At 50.8% G+C, this 25,322-nt stretch overlaps 1 protein-coding gene across 3 annotated transcripts in view; it reads right to left on the bottom strand.

The window, feature by feature from the left end:
* Positions 1–24,209, bottom strand: part of LOC310697284 (transducin-like enhancer protein 1) — a 50,590-nt gene extending 26,381 nt beyond the window's left edge. The window contains exons 1-8 of one of the 3 annotated variants that reach the window (XM_083483752.1): positions 23,958–24,209; positions 22,389–22,495; positions 19,309–19,451; positions 18,326–18,389; positions 17,759–17,803; positions 9,777–9,839; positions 8,364–8,405; positions 874–1,069 (exon numbers count right to left, since the gene is read on the bottom strand). In XM_083483752.1, coding sequence (XP_083339878.1) covers positions 874–1,069; positions 8,364–8,405; positions 9,777–9,839; positions 17,759–17,803; positions 18,326–18,389; positions 19,309–19,451; positions 22,389–22,412 — 577 coding nt within the window. In that variant the 5' untranslated portion in view covers positions 22,413–22,495; positions 23,958–24,209. Of the gene's footprint in view, positions 1–873; positions 1,070–8,330; positions 8,406–9,776; positions 9,840–17,758; positions 17,804–18,325; positions 18,390–19,308; positions 19,452–22,388; positions 22,496–23,957 lie in introns of all 3 variants that reach the window. The other 2 variants (XM_083483751.1, XM_083483753.1) reach the window with 2 other exon arrangements.
* Between the last annotated feature and the right edge of the window lie 1,113 nt (positions 24,210–25,322).

Here is a 25,322-nt window from a genome sequence, read left to right as displayed (position 1 = left end):
AAGTAGGAGACTCCACCACACTCCTTGGCAGCAAATTCCACTGTCGAACAGCTCTTACTGCCAGGAAGTTCTTCCTAATGTTTAGGTGGAATCTTCTTTCTTGTAGTTTGGATCCATTGCTCCGTGTCCGCTTCTCTGGAGCAGCAGAAAACAACCTTTCTCCCTCCTCTATGTGACATCCTTTTATATACAGTGGTGCCTCGCAAGACGAAAATAATCCGTTCTGTGATTCTCTTCGTCTAGTGGTTTTTTCGTCTTGCGAAGCAAGCCCATTGACGGATTAGCGGATTAGCGCTATTAGCGGCTTTTAGCGGCTTATCGGATCAGCTGATAAACGGCTTAGCGGCTTAGAAAAAAGGGGGGAGGGAAAAAACCCCGCAGGAACTCGCAAGACATTTTCGTCTTGCAAAGCAAGCCCATAGGAGATTCGTTTTGCGAAGCACCTCCAAAACGGAAAACTCTTTCGTCTAGCGAGTTTTCCGTCTTGCGAGGCATTCGTCTTGCGGGGCACCACTGTACAATTAAGAAGTATATTAACAGTGAAATACTATTAAGAAGTATATTTTTGGGGGGCCCCCAAGAGAGTGGGGCCCTAAGCTATAGCTTGTTTAGCTTATACGTAAATCTGGCACTGTATAAATTGTAGAGTTGATCGGAGGTTACACACACACAGAAAGTGAAAACGCACTTAATTTTAAATCTTTATAAAAAGGTAAAGGGACCCCTGACCATTAGGTCCAGTCGTGGCTTGGTTATATATATTTTCTTTTTCTGTTGTATTTTCCTTTGTTGTAAATATGCACCGGTATGTTTTCTAATTTGTACTTAATACAAATTATTTTTTAAAAAAGAGGAAAGGTTAGACTTTGGTACCTCTGTGATCCGTGTCGAGAAGGCCTCGGTCATCCTTGGCGAGGAGGTGGGCTTGGGCACCCAGTACTCCGGACAATGCCAGCAGGCCGGACGCACTGCCCAGGGTGGCCAGACTGGCCGGCTGCATTCCGGACGGGTGAGGTGTCAGTGGGATGGGAGGCGCATGGTGCGAGAGGTGCTGCGCTTGGAGTTGATGCTGCGAGGAGACAGAAGGGGGTTTATAGAAGGGGGGGAACCAAATGTGGAATCACAGGACCATAGCTGTCAACTTACAGATTTGAAAGCCTCGAAAATAAGGGATCAGCAGCCAAAATAAGGGATTTTCCCAGCACAGGTATGTTCGACTTCTGAGCCCCTCCGAGCCAAAGGCAGAAAGCCCAGCCAGCAGCCAAACGAAGCCTCAAGCGGTGGTTCCCACAGCGCAGCAACCCGGCAAAGGGGACGCAGCAAGGAAAACCACCGCCACCTCTCCGCTGGGAAGCGCTGAGCAAAGGCGAGTCCCCAGGCAACGCAGCCGATTTGATTGGCACAAGGCATGCAAGCTCCACCCCCCAGTCGTTCTTAGACTCCTTATTGGGTGAGCAACGCAGCCAAGCAACCCAGTTGGAGCCTCCCTCCTCCCTGGCCGGCAGGGAGGGAGGGAGGGAGAGGAGCTGCTTCCTTTGAAACCCGGGAAATTTAAGGGACATCATCAATAAGGGACAGCAGCGGGACACGGCGCTGGGATAAGGGACTGTCCCGCCATATAAGGGACGCTTGACAGCTATGCACAGGACTGGGGGGCTGGAAGGGACCCCAGCGGTCATCTAGACCAACCCCCTGCAATGAAGGCATCTCAGCGAAAGCATCCATGAGAGACGGCCGTCCAACCTCTGCTTAGAAGCCTCCAAGGAAGGAGAGTTCACCACTTCTAGTGGGAGTCTGTTCCGCCGTCATAACAACTCTTAATTTCAGAAAGTTCTTCCTGATGTTTTTTCAGAATCTCTTTTCTGACAACCAGCTCGCCAAGAGACAGTTTCCTGGCCTCATGCCGAGGCCGCGAGCTTCATGGCTGAGTGGGGATTCGAACCCTGGGTCTCCCAGGTCAAATCCGGCGCTCTAACCACTAAGCCACACTGCCTCCCAGGAGGAGGGGCTGTGGAGAGGAGAGATTGCTCATCTCCTTCGCTCCTTAACTCCCTTCCTGTCAGAAAAAAACATGCGTGCTCCAGAAACTGGGTCAGCCTTCGCTTCCTCGAGCCTTTTAAATTAAATATGGCCCGTTCGTTCTGCTATAAAGGAAGGAAAACACTTTTTTTAAACAAAAAGGAACCAATAGGAGCGGCTGCCTCAAAGGTTAACCACGTTACCGCAAACCAATTCCCCGCTCGGGATTTCTGCAGCCGCCACTCAGAGCTGTTTCCATTCTCTCACTGTCTTACAATGCACCAAAGAAAAATTATAACGTTTTTATTATTTGTGCCCTGCCTGGGTTGCCCCAGCCACTCAAACAGAAACCCCCTTTTTTTAAAAAAACCTCTTTTCCATGATTTTATTTTAAGAATAACTCTGATACACTCTGAATATTAAGCAGAGAGGGACGCTGTCCAGTCTGTGTGCTTTGCCTTCGCACTGTGTGATAGCAGTGTTTTCCTCTACCCTCCCTGTTCCTTTTTCCTTGCATGTCGTAGGCACGGGTTGTTTGTTTTATGAAATAGTAAGTCTGCGGGTAGATACCGTCTTGTTCCGATTGTGTGAAAGCCGCTCTGGGAGATTTTCCTGGCCGGAGAGCGGGGAGCAAACAATCCAAATAAATAACAGAGCGTAAAATCGAGCTCAGCCCTTATCAACTGTTTCCATTTAGAAGAAGGAGAAGTAAGAAAAATGGAGTCAAGTGTGTAGTCCTCAAGATAAAACAGCCCACAGACTCCGCTACCATGACTATGCGGTCTTGCGTCAACTCAACTTCCACTGCCCTGGGACACATAAAGGGGTCATCAGAGGCCTTATATCTGTGGGGAGGGGATTGGAATGGAGTGTCTTGGGAAAGGGCTTGGCTGGCCCTTTTCCAGGCCTGGAAACAGTGCCTGGGGAAAGGGCATGGCTGGCTGGAACCCTGAAAATGGAGTGCTTTGGAAAGGGCACAGCTGGCTGGCACCCTGGAAATGGTACTTGAGGAAAGGGTACGGCTGGCTGGCACCCTGGAAATGGAGTGCTTTCAAAAGGGCATGGCTGGCTGGCACCCTGAAAATGGTGTTTGGGGAAAGGGTATGGCTGGCTGGCACCCGGGAAATGGAGTGCTTTGGAAAGGGTATGGCTGGCTGGCACCCTGGAAATGGTACTATGGGAAAGGGCATGGCTGGCTGGTACCCTGAAAATGGTGTTTGGGGAAAGGGTGCAGCTGGCTGGCTCCCTGAAAATGGAGTGCTTTGGAAAGGGCACGGCTGGCTGGCACCCTGGAAATGGAGTGCTTTCAAAAGGGTACGGCTGGCTGGCACCCTGGAAATGGTGCTTGGGGAAAGGGTATGGCTGGCTGGTACCCTGGAAATGGAGTGCTTTCAAAAGGGCATGGCTGGCTGGCACCCTGAAAATGGTGCTTGGGGAAAGGGTATGGCTGGCTGGCACCCTGAAAATGGTGCTTGGGGAAAGCGCATGGCTGGCTGGCTCCCTGAAAATGGAGTGCTTTGGAAAGGGCACGGCTGGCTGGCACCCTGAAAATGAAGTGCTTTGGAAAGGGCACAGCTGACTGGCACCCTGAAAATGATGTTTGGGGAAAGGGTATGGCTGGCTGGAACCCTGGAAATGGTACTTGGGGAAAGGGTACGGCTGGCTGGAACCCTGAAAATGGTGTTTGGGGAAAGGGATGGCTGGCTGGCACTCAGAACCCGCGAAAACCTCCCCTTGCCAAGTCCTTCTCGGCAGACACAAACCTGCCATCCTTTCCTAGAGCTCGCCGGCTCCAGTTCCAGTCTTTCCACCGCTGTGCGTTATCACGTGCCCTTCTCCCCCCGTTCCAGACGTCCCACTCAGGACTCCCCAGCCTCTTGCGCTAAATCCAATTACCCACAGCCATTATCATTACCGCGTCCCTCCGGTTAGAGCCTTTTCTAATCCGCTCATTAACCGCGGCGATGGAGCAATCTGCCGTCCCTGCCAACACACCTTTAAAAGGGCTCCCCTCTCTCCCTCCCTCTCTGTAAGATTCAGGATGGCGTCCGTGCTGAGCTTTCGTGAGCGAGAAACACAAGAGGACCCGGGAGAAATCAGATTCCATTTGCATTTAAAGGCGAGCCTAGGAAGCCTAGGAAATTGCACACCGATAGGGCAGAACCACCTCTCAAAATCTGCACCATCCCCAAATTCTGCATTGCTTGTTCGAGCAACCAAATCTTCTACACACACACACACACACGAAGCACGCTTTAGGAGGGCGCGTTAAAACACATTTACACACGCACACCTATGTGAAAATAAAAAAATTCCTTCCAGTAGCACCTTAAAGACCAACTAAGTTAGTTCTTGGTATGAGCTTTCGTGTGCATGCACACTTCTTCAGATACACTGAAACAGAAGTTGCCAGACCCTTCTATATAGTGAGAAGGTGGGGAGGGGTATTACTCAGAAGGGTGGTGGGAATGGGAGATTGGCAGATAGCTGAGATGAGCCTGTTGACGACTCTTAACGACTGCAATAGGTCTTACAGGAAAAGGCAAGGGGTGAGAAGGTGAAAAATGGCTTAGTCATGTATAATGAGATAAGAATCCAATGTCTTTGTTCAGACCAGGTCTCTCCATGGTTTTAAGTTTGGTAATGAGTTGCAATTCAGCAGCTTCTCTTTCCAGTCTATTTCTGAAATTCCTTTGTAGTAAAACAGCTACTTTGAGATCTTGTATAGAATGTCCTGGGAGATTGAAGTGTTCTCCTACTGGTTTCTCTGTTTTGTGATTCTTGATGTCAGATTTATGTCCGTTTATTCTTTGGCGTAAGGTTTGGCCTGTTTCTCCCATTCCCACCACCCTTCTGAGTAATACCCCTCCCCACCTTCTCACTATATAGAAGGATCTGGCAACTTCTGTTTCAGTGTATCTGAAGAAGTGTGCATGCACACGAAAGCTCATACCAAGAACTAACTTAGTTGGTCTTTAAGGTGCTACTGGAAGGAATTTTTTTATTTTGACTATGGCAGACCAACACGGCTACCTATCTGTAACTGACACCTATGTGAAATTAACGTGCAAATCAAACGTCACGTTATGAAAACTCCTGAAGGTTTTTTGGCTGCTTTTTAGCAGTTGCGGTTGGGTTTTCGTTTTACAATCCAGAAGTATATGCTTGTTAACAAATAAATTTTGCTCTGGAAAACTGTAGACAAAGCAGAACTAGATACCTAAAAGTGTTCAGCGGTGGTGTGTGTGTTTATATATTTCTTTACACAGTGGAAAACCTTGGTTTCCGAGCGTCTCGGAAGCCGAACATTTTGGTTTCCGAATGCCGGAAACCCGGAAGTACCGGTAATTGCTTTGGTTTTCGAACGCTTTTCAGAAGTCGAACGGTTTTCGTTGCGTGTTTTTTCTCTCTCCAATTTCCCCCAATGACTTTGCCCTTTGCGCCTCGGTTGTCGAACGTTTCAGAAGTCGAACGGTCTTCCGGCACAGATTGCGTTTGACAGCCGAGGTACCATTGTATTGACATAATTCGTAATATATCTGAAAGGCCGTTAAGTAAAGGTAAAGGGACCCCTGACCATTAGGTCCAGTCGTGGCCGACTCTGGGGTTGCGGCGCTCATCTCGCTTTATTGGCCGAGGGAGCCGGCGTACAGCTTCCGGGTCATGTAGCCAGCAGGACTAAGCCGCTTCTGGTGAACCAGAGCAGCGCACGGAGACACCGTTTACCTTCCCGCCAGAGTGGTACCTATTTATCTACTTGCACTTTGACGTGCTTTAGAACTGCTAGGTTGGCAGGAGCAGGGACCGAGCAACGGGAGCTCACCCCGTCATTGTGGGGATTCGAACCGCTGACCTTCTGATTGGCAAGTCCTAGGCTCTGTGGTTTAACCCACAGCACCACCCGTTAGAAAGATGATAATAAAGACCTGTTGGACAGCCGCCTTAGGAGGCGATGCTGGAGGTACTGAAAGCAGAAGTTGGACAACTGTTTCCCAGGGATATTGCGCTTGCATCGAGCAGAGGTGTTTTGTGTGGGTGGGTGTCTGTGTGTTAAATATTCCAACCTGAAAAATATTTGGCCACGGGTCTCAGGCTGGCCATCGATTTGCCCAGCGCGATGGAGAAGATAAAAGGGGGGTTTCGGCTGGGGAGAAAACCTTTCAGTGCATAAATAGAGAGAGCCTGTCAACGTCATCGCAAAACTTTCTATAGCAGTGATACCCCGTGCGTCTGCTTCCAGGTTAAGAGAACGCTGGTATGGCTAGCGTCAAGGTGACTCATTCTCCTGGAGAGCAGAAAGGGGGGGCAGGTTTCTTAAATCAGGAGGAGCCCCCCCCCCCGAGCTACAAATCTCACCAGTCCTCTTAAGAACCATAAAAACTCCAGGGCCGCAGCGTCTTGGATCAGACCGTCTGGCGCAGCGTCCTTTTCCACAAGACCCAAACGGAAGACCACTTCGTGCTCCCCACCTCCTGAAAATGGTTTCTGGAAGCCTTCCCGGCTACAACTGCGAAAGCCCCCTGCTTGGCGAATTTGCCTAATCCTTTTTTGAAGCCATCCCAAGTTGGCAGCCTTCGCTGCCTTGTGGCGAAGCGAGTTCCCACGGTCTAACTTTCAAGCCAAAGGAAGAAGGGGCGTTATTTTCTCTGCCCTGAATCGCCCAGCGGTCAGTTCCCTCGGTCCTAGATTTTCTCTAGCCTGTCGTTTTCGGTGGGGGTGCCTGGAATGACCGTCAGGGGTGATGCAGGAAACACTGGCCTCTGTCCCTCTTTCCTTCCTCCGACGCCCTCTGACGTCTCTGTCTCCCAAAGGCTTGCACAGCTGTTTGTTGCAGCAGCCCTGGCTGCAAGCTCCCCGTGCGAATGGCGCCTCTGGGGCTGGCCAGGGGGTGCTGGGCGCCAGGAACTGAGATGGCCTCGGAGTAAGCAAGCAAACGGGCGGGGAGCCCAGTCCGCCAGCCCTTGCTGTTGGGAACGGGCAGGCAAGTCCCAGGCCCCTATGGGGCAGTTTGAGGAGGCCCCTCTCTTTGGGGCAGCGGGGCAGCTCAGAGACCAGGGGGGCGCAGTGGCTGCCCAGAGGACTCCCCAGGAGAGGGGAGAAGAGGGGAGGCTGGGGGAACGCTCCACAAGGGAGGGTGTTCGAAAAGGAGTGAGGGGCTGCCATCTCTGCGGTCATAACTGGGCTCCTGAGCCTCTCACGGGTGCCGCGGAAATAACATACAGTGCTACCTCGGGTTAAGCACTTAATTCGTTCCAGAGGTCCGTTCTTAACCTGAAACTGTTCTTAACCTGAAGCACCACTTTAGCTAATGGGGCCTCTCGCTGCGCCGCCGGAGCACGATTTCTGTTCTCATCCTGAAGCAAAGTTCTTAACCTGAAGCACTATTTCTGGGTTAGCAGAGTCTGTAACCTGAAGCGTATATAACCTGAAGCGTATGTAACCCGAGGTACCACTGTAGTTGGTAGAGGGAGCCGTGGACTTGAAGAGGTTGAAAACCTCTGCTCTATCCCCCATGCATAATTTTTATAAACTACTGCAATGCGCTCTCCGTGGGGCTACCTTTGAAAGTCATCTGGAAACTACAACTAATCCAAAATGCGGCAGCTAGACTGGGGACTGGGAGTGGCCGCCGAGACCACATAACACCGGTCCTGAAAGACCTGCATTGGCTCCCAGTACGTTTCGGAGCACAATTCAAATTGTTGGTGCTGACCTTTAAAGCCCTAAACGGCCTCGGCCCAGTATACCTGAAGGAGCGTCTCCACCCCCATTGTTCTACCTGGACACTGAGGTCCACCACTGAGGGCCTTCTGGCGGTTCCCTCATTGCGAGAAGCAAAGCTATAGGGAACCAGGCAGAGGGCCTTCTTGGTGGTGGCACCCTCCCTGTGGAACGCCCTCCCACCAGATGTCAAAGAGATAAACAACTACCTGACATTCAGAAGACATCTTAAGGCAGCCCTGTTCAGGGACGTTTTTAATGTGTGACATCTTAGTGTATTTTTGGTCTTTGTGGAAGCCGCCCAGAGTGGCTGGGGAAACCCAGCCAGATGGGCAGGGTACAAATAATAAATTATTATTATTATTATAAACTAGAAAGCTCCCCAACGCTGCAGAGGGAGTGTTCCTTTCCTGAACCGTTTTTTCCCCATTTCGAGGTGAGGGATAAGGATGGGAGTTATAGTGTCAGCGACACCCAGAAGCTCAAAGCCACGCAACTCCATAGTTAAAGGGTTTGGGGTGGGGTGGGAAGGAGAGGACGGCTTTGGGCTCCCCCAAGAGCGTGGGAGGGAAGTGGGGGGGTCCACATACCCCGATTGAAACATTCACTTCTTCCATAGTCACCTGCTTGGCTCGTTCGACCGCTTGCACCACTTGCTGTTGATGCTGGAGGGGAAAAGGGAGAGGAAGGATAATTTAACGAGCAAATCAGAAAATAAAAAAGGTCGGGGGTCCATCAAGGCTGGGGGGCAGGTGTGGGGGACTCCCTGGTTCTGAATGGGTTAACTGTGCCCCTGAAGAACCAGGTGTGCAGCCTGGGGGTCATTTTGGACTCACAGCTGTCCATGGGCAGCTCCATCTGGTACGCAGGATGAGACCCTACCTGCCCACAGATTGTCTGGCCAGTGTGGTGCATGCTCTGGTTATCTCCCGCTTGGACTACTGCCATGCGCTCTCCATGGGGCTGCCTTGGAAGGTGACCCAGAAGCTACAACTAATCCAGAATGCGGCAGCTAGACTGGGGAGTGGGAACGGCTGCCGAGACCACATAACACTGGTCCTGAAAGACCTCCATTGGCTCCCAGTAAGTTTCTGAGCACAATTCAAAGTATTGGTGCTGACCTTGAAAGCCCTAAACGGTCCAGTATACCTGAAGGAGCGTCTCCACCCCCATCCTTCTGCCCGGACACCGGGGTCCATCTCCCGAGGGTCTTCTGGCGGTTCCCTCCCTGCGAAAAGCGAGGTTGCAGGGAACCAGGCAGAGGGCCTTCTCGGTGGTGGCACCCTCCCTGAGGAACGCCCTTCCACCAGATACCAAAGAAGTAAACAACTACCTGACTTTTAGAAGACATCTGAAGACCCTCCCTGCCCGCAGACTGTCTCACCAGAGTGGTGCATGCTCTGGTTATCTCCCGCTTGGACTACTGCCATGCACTCTCCGTGGGGCTACCTTGGAAGGTGACCCGGAAACTGCAATTAATCCAGAATGCGGCAGCTAGACTGGGGACTGGGAGCAGCCACCAAGACCACATAACACTGGTCCTGAAAGACCTACGTTGGCTCCCAGGACGTTTCCGAGCACAATTCAAAGTGTTGGTGCTGAGTGGGATGGAATGGAGTGCCTTCTGGAAGGGCATGGCCGGCGGGCATCCAGAGCCAAAGTACCCCATTGTTGTAAACTTCAGGTGAGTGTCTCACTTGCAACCGTCTACACATCCTGCCACTAATAATATCAGGCCCTCACAGCTACAGGACGCTGAGCATCTGTCGTAGGGGAAGGAAAACTGGGAAGAGGGAATGGAGTCGATTGCAAAAGGGCATGGCTGGCATCCCAAGCCAAGAGCACAGCGTGCGGCAAAGTTCAGTTTGAAGGCTTCGCTTGTAGCAACAGCTACACTAATAAATGCTCTGGCTAGCAGTCCCCTTGCATCTGTTGAAGGAGGATGGAAAACCAGGAAGGAGAAGGAATGGAGTCAATGGTGAAAGGGCATGGCTGGCATATTTATAGAAGAGCATGTGTGAAGACGAGACACTCACCTCCTGGGACAAAAACGGGATGAGCTGGGCACAGATGACGTTGAGTCGCTTGGCAATCTCCGTCTGCAAAGGCAAGGAGGAGAGACAAGAGAGGAAAAGGAAGATGGCAGGCTTAGACAGAAAACAGAGCTGGGCATCGATGCCTCTCAGCTGGAGGAAAACAGTTAAATCGAGGGCCGTATAAATCCCCTTAACGGCTTGGGATCAGTTGAAACCTTCTCCCCTATAAATTCCCATTTGGCCACTTCGATCCGTGACAGGTTAACAACACATGCTCTGAATTTGCAAGAATTTGCAAGTGCCTATGGAACTCCCTGCTACTTGACGACAAGCGGGCACCGTTCTCTTTTGTGGCCCCTGCTAAAAACATTATTTCCTGACACAAGCCTCCCCAGAGGCTCAGTTTTAATCTGTTCAACTGTTACCTTTTCTTAACCCTTAAATTATTGCAGGTAATTTTCCCTGGTGGATAATTTTATTGTTTTCTCCATTGTTTATTTTTTGAGTGTTTTCTTTGTGGAGTATAAAAGGTAAAGGGACCCCTGACTGTTAAGTCCAGTTGCGGACGAATCTGGGGTTGCGGCGCTCATCTCGCTCTATAGGCACGAGGGAGCTGGTGTTTGTCCGCAGACAGCTTCTGGGTCATGTGGCCAGCAGGACTAAGCCGCTTCTGGCGAACCAGAGCAGCGCACGGAAACGCCGTTTACCTTCCAGCCGGAGTGGTACCTATTTATCTACTTGCACTTTGACGTGCTTTCAAACTGCTAGGTTGGCAGGAGCAGGGACTGAGCAATGGGAGCTCACCCCATCGCGGGGATTAGAACCGCTGACCTTCTGATCGGCAAGTCCTAGGCTCTGTGGTTTAACCCACTGCGCCACCCGCGTCCCTTTTGTGGAGTATACACTTAGATAAATAAAAGAGCAACCAGCCTTGATACTCCCCGTTTTCCTCGCGCAACCACTAGGCGCCACTACCTTCCCACCTGTGGCAATGGCACCTTCATTCAGAGTAGGGACAAGGAGCCTCATGTGGCCGGCCCCCTGACGCTTTCAGCTGGCCCTCGTGATCCCCCTAGTCCAGCTGCGCTGTTGTTGTTGTTTAGTCATGTCCACCTCTTTGTGACCCCCTGGACCAGAGCACGCCAGGCACTCCTGTCTTCCACTGCCTCCCGCAGTTTGGTCAAACTCATGTTTTTAGCTTCGAGAACACTGTCCCACCATCTCGTCCTCTGTCGTCCCCTTCTCCTTGTGCCCTCCATCTTTCCCAACATCAGGGTCTTTTCCAGGGAGTCTTCTCTTCTCATGAGGTGGCCAAAGTCTTGGAGCCTCAGCTTCAGGATCTGTCCTTCCCGTGAGCACTCAGGGCTGATTTCCTTCAGAATGGAGAGGTTTGATCTTCTTGAAGTCCATGGGACTCTCAAGAATCTCCTCCAGCACCAGAATTCAAAAGCATCCATTCTCCGTAGATCAGCCTTCTTGATGGTCCAGCTCTCACTTCCGTACATCACTACTGGGGAAACCATAGCTTTAACTATACGGACCTTTGTCGGCAAGGTGATGTCTCTGCTGCGGTCCGGCTGCACCCTCCTATAAATGCAACCCCAAACCCAAAAGCTTAGAAGTCTCCCGTTTCTACGCCGCTTCGCGTGAAACGAAAACCTCACGGCAGAGAGACCAGATGCTTGATCGCACATCCGCCAAACACAGGGAGGGGGAAACCGAGGCAGAAATAGAGGAATCGAGGCACCGCTAGCAGGTACTTTCTGGGAAAGATTTAATTCTCTCCCGGGGCTGGCAGTAATGGATTCTCCCTCCTTAATGCACCGATGGGCAGGGTTGGCTCCTGGGGGAAGAGCCAGCCTCCAATTCACTCGCGCTCGTTAATGTTCAATTTAGTGGCACTTTAACGCTCGAGGTATGAAAAACGATCAGGCCCGACTCGGCAGGCTTTCCCCCCGCCCCACCCCTGTTTCTCCGCAGCCCCCACAGCTTCCTCTCCCAGAGACCTCTCCCCTTTCCTGCGGGGGAAATATATATATATATTTATCGACAGCCTGCTTCTGCACGCAGAAATCGCTCTCCCGCCTTCGCCCGAAAGGCAGGAGCGATTAAGCAGAGTTTGGCTTATTTGCAAAACCACAGCAAAGCGTTTCTTTGCACGCCCCCCTCAAATATAACAACAACAACAACAACAATAATAATACTTAGGCTACGGGTAAAATTAATCTGTAGGGACGCAGGTGGCGCTGTGGGTTAAACCACAGAGCCTCGGACTTGCCGATCAGAAGGTCAGTGGTTCGAATCCCCACAATGACGGGGTGAGCTCCCGTTGCTCGGTCCCTGCTCCTGCCCACCTAGCAGTTCGAAAGCACACCAGGGAAAGTATATAAATAGGTACCGCTCCGGCAGGAAGGTAAACGGCGTTTCCATGCGCTGCTCTGGCTCACCAGAAGCGGCTTAGTCATGCTGGCCACATGACCCGGAAGCTGTACGCCGGCTCCTTCGGCCAATAAAGCGAGATGAGCGCCGCAACCCGAGTCGGCCACGACTGGACCTAATGGTCAGGGGTCCCTTTACCTTTACCTTTAAAATTAATCAGCAGACCAGAAACTGGGGTTTGGGCTGCGTTTGTGTGAAGCCACAGTGGAGCGTTGCATTGGCAAGTACTGATGTCCACAGTAGGATGGGGAAAAGGCGGCCTTTTGGGGTAAAAGTCATGTCTGAATTTAGCCCCTGCTTCCGCTGGATTAAAAGATAATACTATTGGAGTTGTCTGGGCACAAACTCGGGAGTTTCAGTGTACAAAACAAGGTTGTGATCCCCCATGGCATTTCTAAAGGTACAGCTATCTGGCCACACTGAGCGGGGCTTGTTTGGAATTTGAACCCAGAACCTCACATTTCCTAAGTAACAACAACAACAATTTATTATTTATACCCTGCCCATCTGGCTGGGTTTCCTCAGCCACCCTGGGTGGCTCCCAACAGAATATTAAAAACACGGCAAACATCAAACATTAAAAACATCCCTAAACAGGGCTGCCTTCAGATGTCTTCTAAAAGTCAGATAGTTGTTTGTTTCCTTGACATCTGGTGGGAGGGCGTTCCACAGGGCAGGCACCACCACTGAGAAGGCCCTCTGCCTGCTTCCCTGTAACCTAACTTCTTGCAGGGAGGGATCCACCAGAAGGCCCTCGCAGCTGGACCTCGGTGTCTGGGCAGAACGATGGGGGTGGAGACGCTCCGTAAGGTATTCTGGACCGAGGCCGTTTAGGGCTTTCAAGGTCAGCCCCAACACTTTGAATTGTGCTTGGAAACGTACTGGGAGCCAATGTAGGTCTTTCAAGACTGGTGTTATGTGGTCTTGTCAGTTGCTCCCAGTCCCCAGTCTAGCTGCCGCATTCTGGATTAGTTGTAGTTTCCGGGTCACCTTCAAAGGTAGCCCCACGGAGAGCGCTTGGCAGTAGTCCAAGCGGGAGATAACCAGAGCATGCACCACTCTGGCGAGACAGTCTGCGGGCAGGAAGGGTCTCATCCTGTGTACCAGATGGAGCTGGGAGACAGCTGTCCTGGACGCAGAATTGGAACCTCACCGGACCCTGCTTGGCTTTGCAAGGAGTGGGAATTGCGAGGAAAGCACAGAAAATCAAATCTCTGTGGGGAAAGGAGGAAATTATTCACACAGGCCTCACTAAACCCCGTCGAACCCTCCGAGTTGAACCCTCATCCAGTTTCCGGGTCCGTAGCTCAGTGATGAAGCATCTGCATTGCATGCTGAAGATCCTGGGTTCGAGTCTCGGGCTAGGGGAGGGACTCCCTGTGTAAAACCCCAAACAGCTGCTACCAGTCAGTGGTGCTGCTGCTTCTTCGGCAATCCATCGTAGCCAAGTAAGATGGTCTTCCATAAACACGGTTTTAACAATGAGTCCGTAAGCGACTGTGGAGGCCAATTCTGGATCCACACGTCCTTCCATAGTAGGGACAGAGGTTTCCAGGCAGGAGTTGATCCTGGTGAGGGTTTGCCAAGCATGCCTTCCTCTTAGCGCGTTTCTCCCTCTTGTCCTGAGTTCGAGTGTCTTCGAAGCCCATGACACCTTTGGCAATGGCTGTTCTCCCAAGTGGGGCGCTCGCAGGCCAGTGTTTCCCAGTTGAAGACGTTTATACTACATTTTTTTAGATTTGCCTTGAGAAAGTCTTTAAACTTCTTTTGTTGACCACTGACATTACGTTTTCCATTTTTAAGTTGGGAACAGAGTAGTTGCTTTGGAAGACGATATTTAGTCATCCGTACAACATGACCAGTCCAACGAAGTCGATATTGAAGAATCATCGCTTCGACACTGGTGATCTTTGCTTCTTCCAGTACACTGGCATTAGTTCGCCTGTCTTCCCAAGGGATGTGTAAAAATTTTCAGAGACACCGCTGATGGAATCTTTCGAGAAGTTGGAGATGGTGTTTATAAGTTGTCCACGACCGTAATAAAGTACTTGAAAGTACTTGAATAAGTTGTCCACGATTCACAAGCGCGCAGTAAGCTCGGTCCCTGCTCCTGCCAACCTAGCAGTTCAAAAGCACGTCAAAGTGCAAATAGATAAACAGGTACCGCTCCGGCGGAAAGGTAAACGGCGTTTCCGTGCGCTGCTCTGGTTCACCAGAAGCGGCTTAGTCATGCTGGCCACATGACCCGGAAGCTGTACGCCGGCTCCCTCGGCCAGTAAAGCGAGATGAGTGGCGCAACCCCAGAGTCGGCCAAGACTGGACCTAATGGTCAGGGGTCCCTTTACCTTTTAACTGCTCCTAAATGGGATGCGCGTAGTGCTGTGGTCTAAACCACAGAGCCCAGGGCTTGCCGATCAGAAGGTTGGCGGTTCAAATCTCCCATTGCTCTGTCCCTGCTCCTGCCAACCTAGCAGTTCGAAAGCACATCAAAGTGCAAGTAGATCAATAGGTACCACTCCGGCGGGAAGGTAAACGGCGTTTCCGTGCGCTGCTCTGGTTTGCCAGAATCGGCTTAGTCATGCTGGGCACACGACCCGGAAGCTTTACGCCGGCTCCCTCGGCCAATAAAGCGAGATGAGCGCCACAACCCCAGAGTCGGCCACGACCGGACCTAATGGTCAGGGGTCCCTTTACCTTTACCTTAGGATGTATGTATGCTTGTTTTAATATTTTTTTGGAAAATTAATTTTAAAAATTTGAGGGGGGAAAAGAAGTTTGTGGGTTGGAGCTGAGCAAGAAGGATCCGCCGGCACAGCCAAGGCGATAACTCCAAAAGCGGCCGTCCCCGCAAAAGCCCGGCTCCTATTTGTCACGCAGGGGCTGTCAAGAGCCCAGAGTTATGAGCCCTTGTTAAAAGGTGAGGGTTTGGGGGGAGAGCGAGAAGGAGGGGGGAAACACCCCCCCCAAGGAGCGCAGACAGGCTGTTGGCAGCCGGCCGGCGGCACCTGAAGTCAGCTGTAAATCTTGCCAGAGGAAATGAACAAGGGGGGGCGGCAGCGGTTGTGGGGTGTGGAGAGCGCTGGCAGCAGGAGAATTCCAAGAGGGAGCGAAATTAAAAGGACGAAGCGCTGTGGGGAGGAGGACAAGTCGAAAAAAAGACCAGATGGGAGGTTCTGGGGGGGGGGGGTGTCTTCCTACACACCCACACACCCACACACACCCTCCTCTGGGCAGACACCGGAAGCCGCGCCGGACATTTGGCTTCTGAAAAGCGTTCGAAAACCGGAACACTCACTTCCAGGTTTTGATTGTTTGGGAACCGATTTGTTCGGGAGCCAAGGCATTTGAGTTCCAAGGTACGACTATACGGTAGTCCCAGCTAACGTTTTGTTGCGTGATAACCTAGCCCATGGGTAGGCAAACTAAGGCCCGGGGGCAGGATCCGGCCCAATCGCCTTCTCAATCCGGCCCCCGGACGGTCCGGGAATCATCGTGTTTTTACATGAGTAGAATGTGTCCTTTTATTTAAAATGCATCTCTGGGTTATTTGTGGGGCCTGCCTGGTGTTTTCACATGAGTAATAATAATAATAATTTTTATTTATACCCCGCCCTCCCCAGCCAAGGCCGGGCTCACAAGCAGCGATAAAAACAAGTTGAATGAATACAACTTAAAAACAAAATTAAAATACAACATTAAAATATTGAAAACATTAAAATATGTGCTTTTATTTAAGATGAATCTCTGGGTTATTTGTGGGGCATAGGAATTCGTTCATTTTCTTTCCTTTCCAAAATATAGTCTGGCCCCCCACAAGGTCTGAGGGACAGTGGACCGGCCCCCTGCTGAAAAAGTTTGCTGACCCCTGTTTCAGAGTATCGGGGGACGGGGAGCACGGTTCGAATCCTAACCTGCTCGGTCCCCCATAGCCATCAACGTTTCCCTTTTTTAAAGGGAAATTCCCTTATTCCGAATAGGATTCCTTGCAAGAAAAGGGGAAAGTTGACAGCTACGGCTCGGTTCCTTGTGAGCATAGCTGTCAACAGTCCCTTATTTGGCGGGAAAGTCCCTTATCCCAGCGCCGTGTCCCGCTGCTGTCCCTTATTGATGATGTTCCTTAAATTTCCCGGGTTTCAAAGGAAGCAGCTCCTCTCCCTCCCTCCCTGCCGGCCAGGGAGGAGGGAGGCTCCAACTGTGTTGTTCGGCTGCGTTGCTCACCCAATAAGGAGTCTGAGAACGACTGGGGGGTGGAGCTTGCATGTCTTGTGCCGATCAAATCAGCCGCGTTGCCTGGGGACTCGCCTTTGCTCAGCGCTTCCCAGCGGAGAGGTGACGGTGGTTTTCCTTGCTGCATCCCCTTTGCTGGGTTGCTGCGCTGTGGGAACCACCGCTTGAGACTTCGTTTGGCTGCTGGCTGGGCTTTCTGCCTTTGGCTCGGAGGGGCTCAGAAGCTGAACATACCTGTGTTCTGAAAATCCCTTATTTTGGCTGCTGATCCCTTATTTTCAAGGCTGCTGGTCCCTTATTTTCAAATCTGTAAGTTGACAGCTATGCTTGTGAGTAGCCTTACGGGGCCAATGGCTGACTCTCTCTCAGGCTGACTCTACATGGCAGGGCTGTTTTTTGGATGAAACTGCAAGGGGGGGAAGAGGTGTGGACATCACCTGGGGCTCCTTGTAGGTGGGCCACAAATGCAACACATTAATGCCTCTGGGAAAGGTCGGAAGAGGAGCGTTGAAATGCAATTGCTGCCTCTGAACGGTGGAGGGAGAACGCAGCCATTGTTTGTAGCCTCCTCCTCCCAGAATTTGCCCACGCTTGCTTTGTAGCTGTTCGAGGCCATAGAAAGCACAACAAAGAGGTAGCCAGTCTTAACCTCTCTCAGGAAGCAATGCTGCAATCTGGGGGCAGCCACAGAAAAGGCCCTGCTCTCTCGCACAACACTCGCTACGCTTCTACGGTTGGCAGGGCCAAGAAAACTGTAAACAGCTTTAAAACGCGAGCAGGGGTGGATTTAAAACGAGCAGCCAAATAATAATTTGAACTGAGCGGAAAAGGACAAATAATAAATAGATTTAAATCAGATATGTGGCGATATTGGGCATAAGCAGATAGGCGAAGGGGAAGGGGTTTGATGTTCCTATTTGGTAACTTTAACCGGATACGTAAATTTGTTTGGAAAATGAGAAATAAAATAAGGCCGGGCGCCATTATACTGTCCGATTCCTGGGAAACACGGGCGTACGGCAGCCCTAGTAGGCCCCACAGCCCCTCCTTGGATATTGATTATTATCGATTACCATCGTTCGTTACATTTGTACATCCCACTTCAAGTGTCCTCAAGGTTGTGGGGCTCGGAAGCAGACGTCAGAAACTGCTATTCTCAGCAAGGCTCACTTGTCGTCTAGATTGGAAGATCTTTGGGGCAGAGACCCTGCATGATTTTGCTTCCCCCTACACACGGAGGGGCCTTATCAGATCAGAGCCAAACACATACATAGACAAACACGTCTATAAATAAACACATCTATACATAAACGTACCTGTTTGTGCATTTCAATGTTCAAACCATAGGACATTTCGTAGTACTGCAAAACAAAGATTTTTATTTTATCTTTCTTAAGAAAGAGAAAAGATCCTGTGCATATAAGAGTGTGGTAAGTCACGGCTTAAAGGTAAAGGTAAAGGGACCCCTGATCATTAGGTTCAATCGTGACCGACTCTGGGGTTGCGGCGCTCATCTCGCTTTACTGGCCGAGGGAGCCGGCGTACAGCTTCCGGGTCATGTGGCCAGCAGGACTAAGCCGCCTCTGGAGAACCAGAGCAGCGCACGGAAACATCGTTTACCTTCCCGCCAGAGCGGTACCTATTGATCTATTTGCACTTTGACGTGCTTTCGAACTGCTAGGTTGGCAGGAGTAGGGACCGAGCAACGGGAGCTCAATCCATCGCGGGGATTCGAACCGCCGACCTTCTGATCGGCAAGTCCTAGGCTCTGTGGTTTAACCCACAGTGCCACCCGCGTCACGGCTTAGGGACCCTCTTTACACCATCATCCAACCCTTCGCCCCCCAAAAACCCCCCCACATTTGCCCCAGTATGGCACTTACCATGACATAATGCCTCTGGATTTCTGTTTTTTCCGTGGCGAGTTTCTCACATTCCAGTTTCAAGCTGCAAAGAGAAGGGAACGGACATGGGAAGATCAAAAATTATATCAAAAATTACTGATTTGGTTATACCAGGGGTCGGCAGCCTAAGGCCCATGGGCTGGAAGCGGCCACGGAGGCTGTTTAACTGGCCCACGAACCGCCCCCAAACTGAGCCGCCTGCTCGGCGAGTCCCCACACGCTGTGCTAAACTGGCGCAACACGGCGCGAGGACTCTCATCCGCGGCACCGGAAATTGCACCTGCGCATGCCAAGACGCCGGAAATTGTGTCTGCGCATGTCCGCGGTGGCGGAAATTGCTTCTGCACGTGCCCAGATGCCGGAAATAGCGTCAGCGCCTGTCCGCGGTTCCGGAAATTGCTTCTGCACATGCCCAGATGCCGGAAATCAGGTCTGCGCATGTCCGCGGTGCCGGAAATCGCTTCAGCGCATGCCTAGACACCGGAAATCGCTCCTGCGCATGCCCAGACACCGGAAATAGCTTCTGCACATGCCCAGACGCTGGAAATCGCTTCTGCGCATGCCCAGACGCCGGAAATAGCTTCTGCACATGCCCAGACGCCGGAAATCGCTTCTGCGCATGCCCAGACGCCGGAAATCGCTCCTGCGCATGCCCAGACGCCGGAAATCGCTTCTGCGCATGCCCAGACACTGGAAATCGCTTCTGCACATGCCCAGATGATGGAAATAGTGTCTGCGCATGCCTAGATGTTGGAAATTATGTCTGCGCATGTCCGCAGTGCCGGAAATCACTTCTGCGCAGGTGCCATTTTCAGCGTCTGGGCATGCGCAGACGTCACTCTGCGCTGGTCCGGCCCACGAAGGATCCGCCCCCTTGCCGACCCCTGGGTTATACTATTAGAAATACACAGACAGGTCATTATGAACCCCACCCAGCCCAAAAAAGAACCTGGCCATTTTACCTGTGGTACTGGTTTTGCAAGAACTGGAACTCCTCCTTGATCCGGTCCAAAATCTCCGGGTAAGTCAGCTTCAGGGACTGGGGGGCCGTCGAGACGACGCTGGTCGCGGCGGCAGTGACCACGGGCGCCGTCTGCAGGTGACCCTGGGAGACAGGTAGCGAAAAGGCCAATCACCACCAACTTCAGACCGTATGGAAACAGGAGCTCGCCGGGTCTTCGGAGAGCTCACAGTCCCAGGTTGTCAAAAAAGGTGATTTTTTAAAAAAAAAATAATTATTGAATTTTCACAAATTATAAAAACACACACAATGCACAATACAAACATACACACACAAAAACAAACATGTATAATTTCGAATCCTTTTTTTCTTAAAACTTACTTCACCGACTTCCCCTTTCTGCATTCCAATTCCCAAATTTGTTTCAGCAAATCCTCCCCCTTAATTTTATCTAATTTTTTCCTTTCCTTTTCTTTTACTTAAACTTTTACAGCTATAATCCCTTGCTTTCTATAACCACAAAAAAGGTGATTTATGTATGCCGCTACTGCGCCCCCGTGTTTCGTTAGCCAAAAAAATGTAAAACGAGCGAAAGGAGAATGGCAACATCAGTTGACGGAATATGCACAACTCGCAGACTTAACATATAGAAGAAGAGAACAATAATATATGTTTAGAGAAGACAGGATAACGTTTATTTAATATATGGGGGGGGGGAATAATTGTGTACAGCTGAAAATGCCGGCAGCCTTAAGATAAATTCAACAGTGTAAATAGGTTTTGATGGATGCAATGATGGAATACTTGAATGGTATAAAAAGGTAAAGGGACCCCTGACCATTAGGTCCAGTCGCGGACGACTCTGGGGTTGTGGCGCTCATCTCGCTTTACTGGCCGAGGGAGCCGGCGTACAGCTTCCGGGTCATGTGGCCAGCATGACTAAGCCGCTTCTGGCGAACCAGAGCAGTGCACAGAAACGCCGTTTACCTTCCCACCGGAGTGGTACCTATTTATCTACTTGCACTTTGACGTGCTTTCGAACTGCTAGGTTGGCAGGAGCAGGGACCAAGCCATGGGAGCTCACCCCGTTGCGGGGATTTGAACCGCCGACCTTCTGATCGGCAAGCCCTAGGCTTCGTGGTTTAACCCACAGCGCCACCCGCGTCCCTTACTTGAATGGTATAGTTTTTGCAAAATATGCAGGGGTTTATGGTATGCAAAATGAACCATGGCAAGAGAAGAAGGGAAGTCATTGATATCTTTAAGGATGTGAAATGAGTACCGTATTTTTCGCTCTATAAGACGCACCAGACCACAAGACGCACCTAGTTTTTGGAGCAGGAAAACAAGAAAAAAATTCTGAATCTCAGAAGCCAGAAGAGCAAGGGGGATCGCTGCGCAGTGAAAGCAGCAATCCCTCTTGCTGTTCTGGCTTCTGCGATAGCTGCGCAGCCTGCATTCGCTCCATAAGACGCACACACATTTCCCCTTACTTTTTAGGAGGGGAAAAGTGAGTCTTATAGAGCAAAAAATACGGTATTTTAAAAGGCAAAGGCTCACCTTTGGGGGCCAAAATCACGTTGCGAAAATGTAGGTGCGTGTTATAGATTCAATGGCGCATTTACATTCGCCAGCAAACATTTTTTTTCTTTTCGAGGTTCTGAAAGTTGGGGTGCGCTTTAGACTCGATGGCAAATTAGAGAAGCTTTTAATATTTGATGCATTACTGTATTTTAATATTTTGTTGGAAGCCGCCCAGAGTGGCTGGGGAAGCCCAGCCAGATGGGCGGGGTATAAATAAATTATTATTATTATTATTATTATTATTATTATTATTATTATTATCATACTCAAGTAAATACAGTTGTACCTTGGTTCGCAAACAGAATCCATTCGACTCCTGGAACCATTCAAAAACCAAGGCACGGCTTCCAATTGGCTGCAGCCATCGGAACCCGCGCCGGACATTTGGCTTCTGAAAATCGTTCGAAAACCGGAACACTCACTTCCAGGTTTCGATTGTTTGGGAACCGATTTGTTCGGGAGCCAAGGCATTTGAGTTCCAAGGTACGACTGTACGGTAGTCCCAGGTAACGTTTTGTTGCGTGATAACCTAGCCCATGGGTAGGCAAACTAAGGCCCAGGGGCAGGATCCAGCCCAATCGCCTTCTTAATCCGGCCTGCGGATGGTCCGGGAATCAGTGCGTTTTTACATGAGTAGAATGTGTGCTTTTATTTAAAATGCATCTCTGGGTTATTTGTGGGGCATAGGAATTCGTTCCTTCCCCCCCCTTCAAAATATAGTCCGGCCCCCCACAAGGTCTGAGGGACAGCGGACCGGCCCCCTGCTGAAAAAGTTTGCTGACCCCTGACCTACAGCTAAAAACCACAACAACCTGGGAACTAGCTCTACAGGGAATGACAGAATGGGAGGGGGCAGAAACTTTGGGATGTGGCCCCCGCCAGATTTAACTCCCCTTGGAAGACGGCCCTCTTTACTTACAGGGAGACGGCTGATCGCTTGATTAATATAAACCATTCCGAGGTTTTATTGCAAACAATTAAGGAAACATGCTGTTTGCAGCTTCAAGCAGTTTTGTTTATAGACCAGAGTATTTCTAAACCAACAACTCCTTTATATATTTATATATATATGTAACGATATGGATATTGATATCAATATAAACAGCAGCGTGCAAGAAAATAAAATTAAAAAATCATAAAACACAGAAGCAGTGACCGACACTTTTTTATCTGGGGGGGGGGGGCAGAAATATATAGATAGATCTCTTTTCGCTCTGTTGTTTTATTTCCGGAAAAAAAATTGAATATCCCTGGTTTGATCAAAAGCAGGGGAGAGGACTGTCCAGAAAAAGGCCTTTACAAAACTTCTCCTCCCCACACACAAACAAAAAACAACAACAGTTAACTGCCCAAGTTTTCAGCATGTGAAATTTGTGGGTGGATAGCATTTTGAAAGGCGAAAATCAGTTCAAAACGGACTATGTTTAGGACGGTTCTTTCCAAAGAATTGGGAAACAGACATTTTCCACGGGACCTTTAAATCGGGGATAAACTCACCGGTGGCCGGTTTTGAGGGAACATCCTTCAAGCAAAACCATAGGAATGTTGTTTCTGCAATTTCGCTCGCGATCCTGTTTTCCTGCTACGAACCAAAGCCTGGTCACCTGTAGAGAAGCAAATTTTGAACCGGGAACCGATGGGCCGCACCTGATCAAGACTTACTCAAGAGTAAAAAAGGTAAAGGGACTCCTGACCATTAGGTCCAGTCGTGACCGACTCTGGGGTTGCGGCGCTCATCTCGCTTTATTGGCCGAGGGAGCCGGCGTACAGCTTCCGGGTCATGTGGCCAGCAGGACTAAGCCGCTTCTGGTGAACCAGAGCACCGCACGGAAACGCCGTTTACCTTCCCGCCGGAGTGGTACCTATTTATCTACTTGCACTGGTGTGCTTTCGAACTGCTAGGTGGCAGGAGAAGGGACTGAGCTCACCCCGTCGTGGGGATTCGAACTGCCAACCTTCTGATCGCTGTGTGGTTTAACCCACAGCGCCACCCACGGCCCAGATATATACACCCCCAATAGCCACCCAGATTTGCAGGTTTGCTGTGTTTTTTATTCCCAATAAGTCTTTTCCGAATGGAGGCAGGAATATGCAGAATTCTGTCCATTACGGGGAATCGAACCCACAACCTTGGCGTTTATCAAGCTCTAACCGACTGAGCTGTCTTTCCTTGCAGTTCACGTGCTAAATGACTCGGGGGGGGGGGGGGGGCTTTTCCCACTCAAAAATAGGATCAGATCTCCAAGCAGGGAAAATGCCCTTTTTGAGACTTGCTTCCCTCTAACAGCGTGGGGGATGGGAATACACTTTGCACATGCTCAAGGGCAGCCTCTTAATTCCTTCGGCTTGGGAGGGGGCAGCAAGGAAGGAAGGAGGTTAAGCAAAAGTTTAAAACCCTGGGTAGCAGTTGGCAGTGGCTGGTTTTTTTTGGGGGGGGTGGCTCCCAAGAAGAAATGAGCGCCCCCCCCCCCACAACTAGGTGGTCCTCATCCTCAGGGAAATACAGGTAAGTTGGCAGGTGTGGGGGCAGAGAAGAGGGGGAAATCAAATAGACGCAAATGGGTATATTTTTTTTGGGGGGGAGGCAGAAACCAGCATAAAGCCCTAGGAAAGGACAATTAGACCACAACTAGGGAGAAAACTTCTCCCCCCTCAACAAACGCCCCCCCAATGCTCTGCTTAAAGTAACCCCCCCATCAAGTTCTCCCCACCTCACCAAATGTCCGTTTTGAGTCTCTCTCTTTTTAACTCCCCAAGAAACTCTCATTACCCCCCCCCCAAAAAAAGAGAAAGAAGAATAGATCCCATTTCCTCCTCTGGCGGCTTGCAGTCCTCCCTCTCACCGCGCCCCCCACCCTGGCCAAAAAAAAAATCCACCACCCCCCCGCCCTCATTGATAATCTCCCAGGCCGAACAAAAGGGTCTCTTTCTTTTTCTAGCAGGTAGGAAGAGAGAGGGAGGGGGAATCAGACATCAGGAAAAGGCCCCTCCTGCTTTCTTCTTCTCGGCTAACGCCCCCCCCCCAGCAAACCTCAGCGCGCCCCCCCCCCCGATAAAAGCACTCACCAAACCACTGCAAGCCAGGATCGGGCCCCCCAGGAGCCTAGAAAGGTGGGTGGGTGGGTGGGACGCAGGCCCGTTGCCTTGAATGGGTGTGAGAAACCCCCCCCCCTTCCTCTCTCTTCCTCTCTCTCTCTTCCTCCCCCCCCCCTCGCCACCCCCCACACAGCAGCCTTGCGGGGGAGGGCGATCAATGAACGAGCGCCAAGCTCCACGTGGGGTCTGGCTGCTTCTCTTTCGCTACAGTCCGGCGCGCCGCAGCCAATCGGGAAGGGGGGAAGCGCTCGGTCCCCACGTGGGGTGGGGAGAAAGGGCTTGCGATTGGTCCGAAGCGGCCGCCCGTAGAAAATGTGTCAATCTGGAAGGACGCGGTGTAGCCAAGAGGCGGGGGAGGAGGGGGGAGTGAGGAGAGAGAAAGAGATTTTTTTTTTTGTTAACCCTTTCGGGGGACTCGGAGCGCCGGGAGAGGAGAAAATTGGATTAACCCGTAAAAGGCTGGAGGGGAAAAAAGGTGGAAATGGGTTTAACCCTTCAAAGGGCCAGAGGAGCAGGAGAGGGAGATTTTTTCCCCTTAAGGGGTAACAGGGGAGAATGAGTTTTAACCCTTAAAAGGGCCAGTGCTTAAAGGGCTGGCGAGGGAGAATGAGTTTTAACCCTTTAAAGGGGCAGAGGGTGTCGCTTAACCCTTAAAGGGCCAGTGAGGGAGAATGAGTTTTAACCCTTCAAAGGGCCAGAGGAGGAGGAGAGGGAGATTTTTCCCCCTTAAGGGGTAACAGGGGAGAATGAGTTTTAACCCTTTAAAGGGCCAGAGGGTGAATGAGTTTTAACCCTCTAAAGGGCCAGAGGGTGTCGCTTAACCCTTAAAGGGCCAGTGAGGGAGAAGGAGTTTTAACCCTTAAAAGGGCCAAAGGGTGTCGCTTAACCCTTAAAGGGCCAGTGAGGGAGAATGAGTTTTAACCCTTCAAAGGGCCAGAGGAGGAGGAGAGGAAGATTTTTTTCCCTTAAGGGGTAACAGGGGAGAATGAGTTTTAACCCTTTAAAGGGCCAAAGGGTGTCGCTTAACCCTTAAAGGGCTAGCGAGGGTGAATGAGTTTTAACCCTTTAAAGGGCCAAAGGGTGTCACTTAACCCTTAAAGGGCCAGTGAGGGAGAATGAGTTTTAACCCTTCAAAGGGCCAGAGGAGGAGGAGAGGGAGATTTTTCCCCCTTAAGGGGTAACAGGGGAGAATGAGTTTTAACCCTTTAAAGGGCCAGAGGGTGAATGAGTTTTAACCCTTCAAGAGGAGAAAATTGGATTAACTCGTAAAAGGCTGGAGGGAGGAAAAGGTGGAAATGGGTTTAACCCTTCAAGGGGCCAGAGGAGGAGGAGAGG

The sequence above is a fragment of the Podarcis liolepis genome (assembly GCF_965112155.1).
Source record: "Podarcis liolepis genome assembly, chromosome: 18".
Taxonomy (NCBI): domain Eukaryota; kingdom Metazoa; phylum Chordata; class Lepidosauria; order Squamata; family Lacertidae; genus Podarcis; species Podarcis liolepis.
The sequence above is the reverse complement of the archived record's forward strand: the minus strand, read 5'-3'. Positions and strand labels throughout refer to the sequence as shown.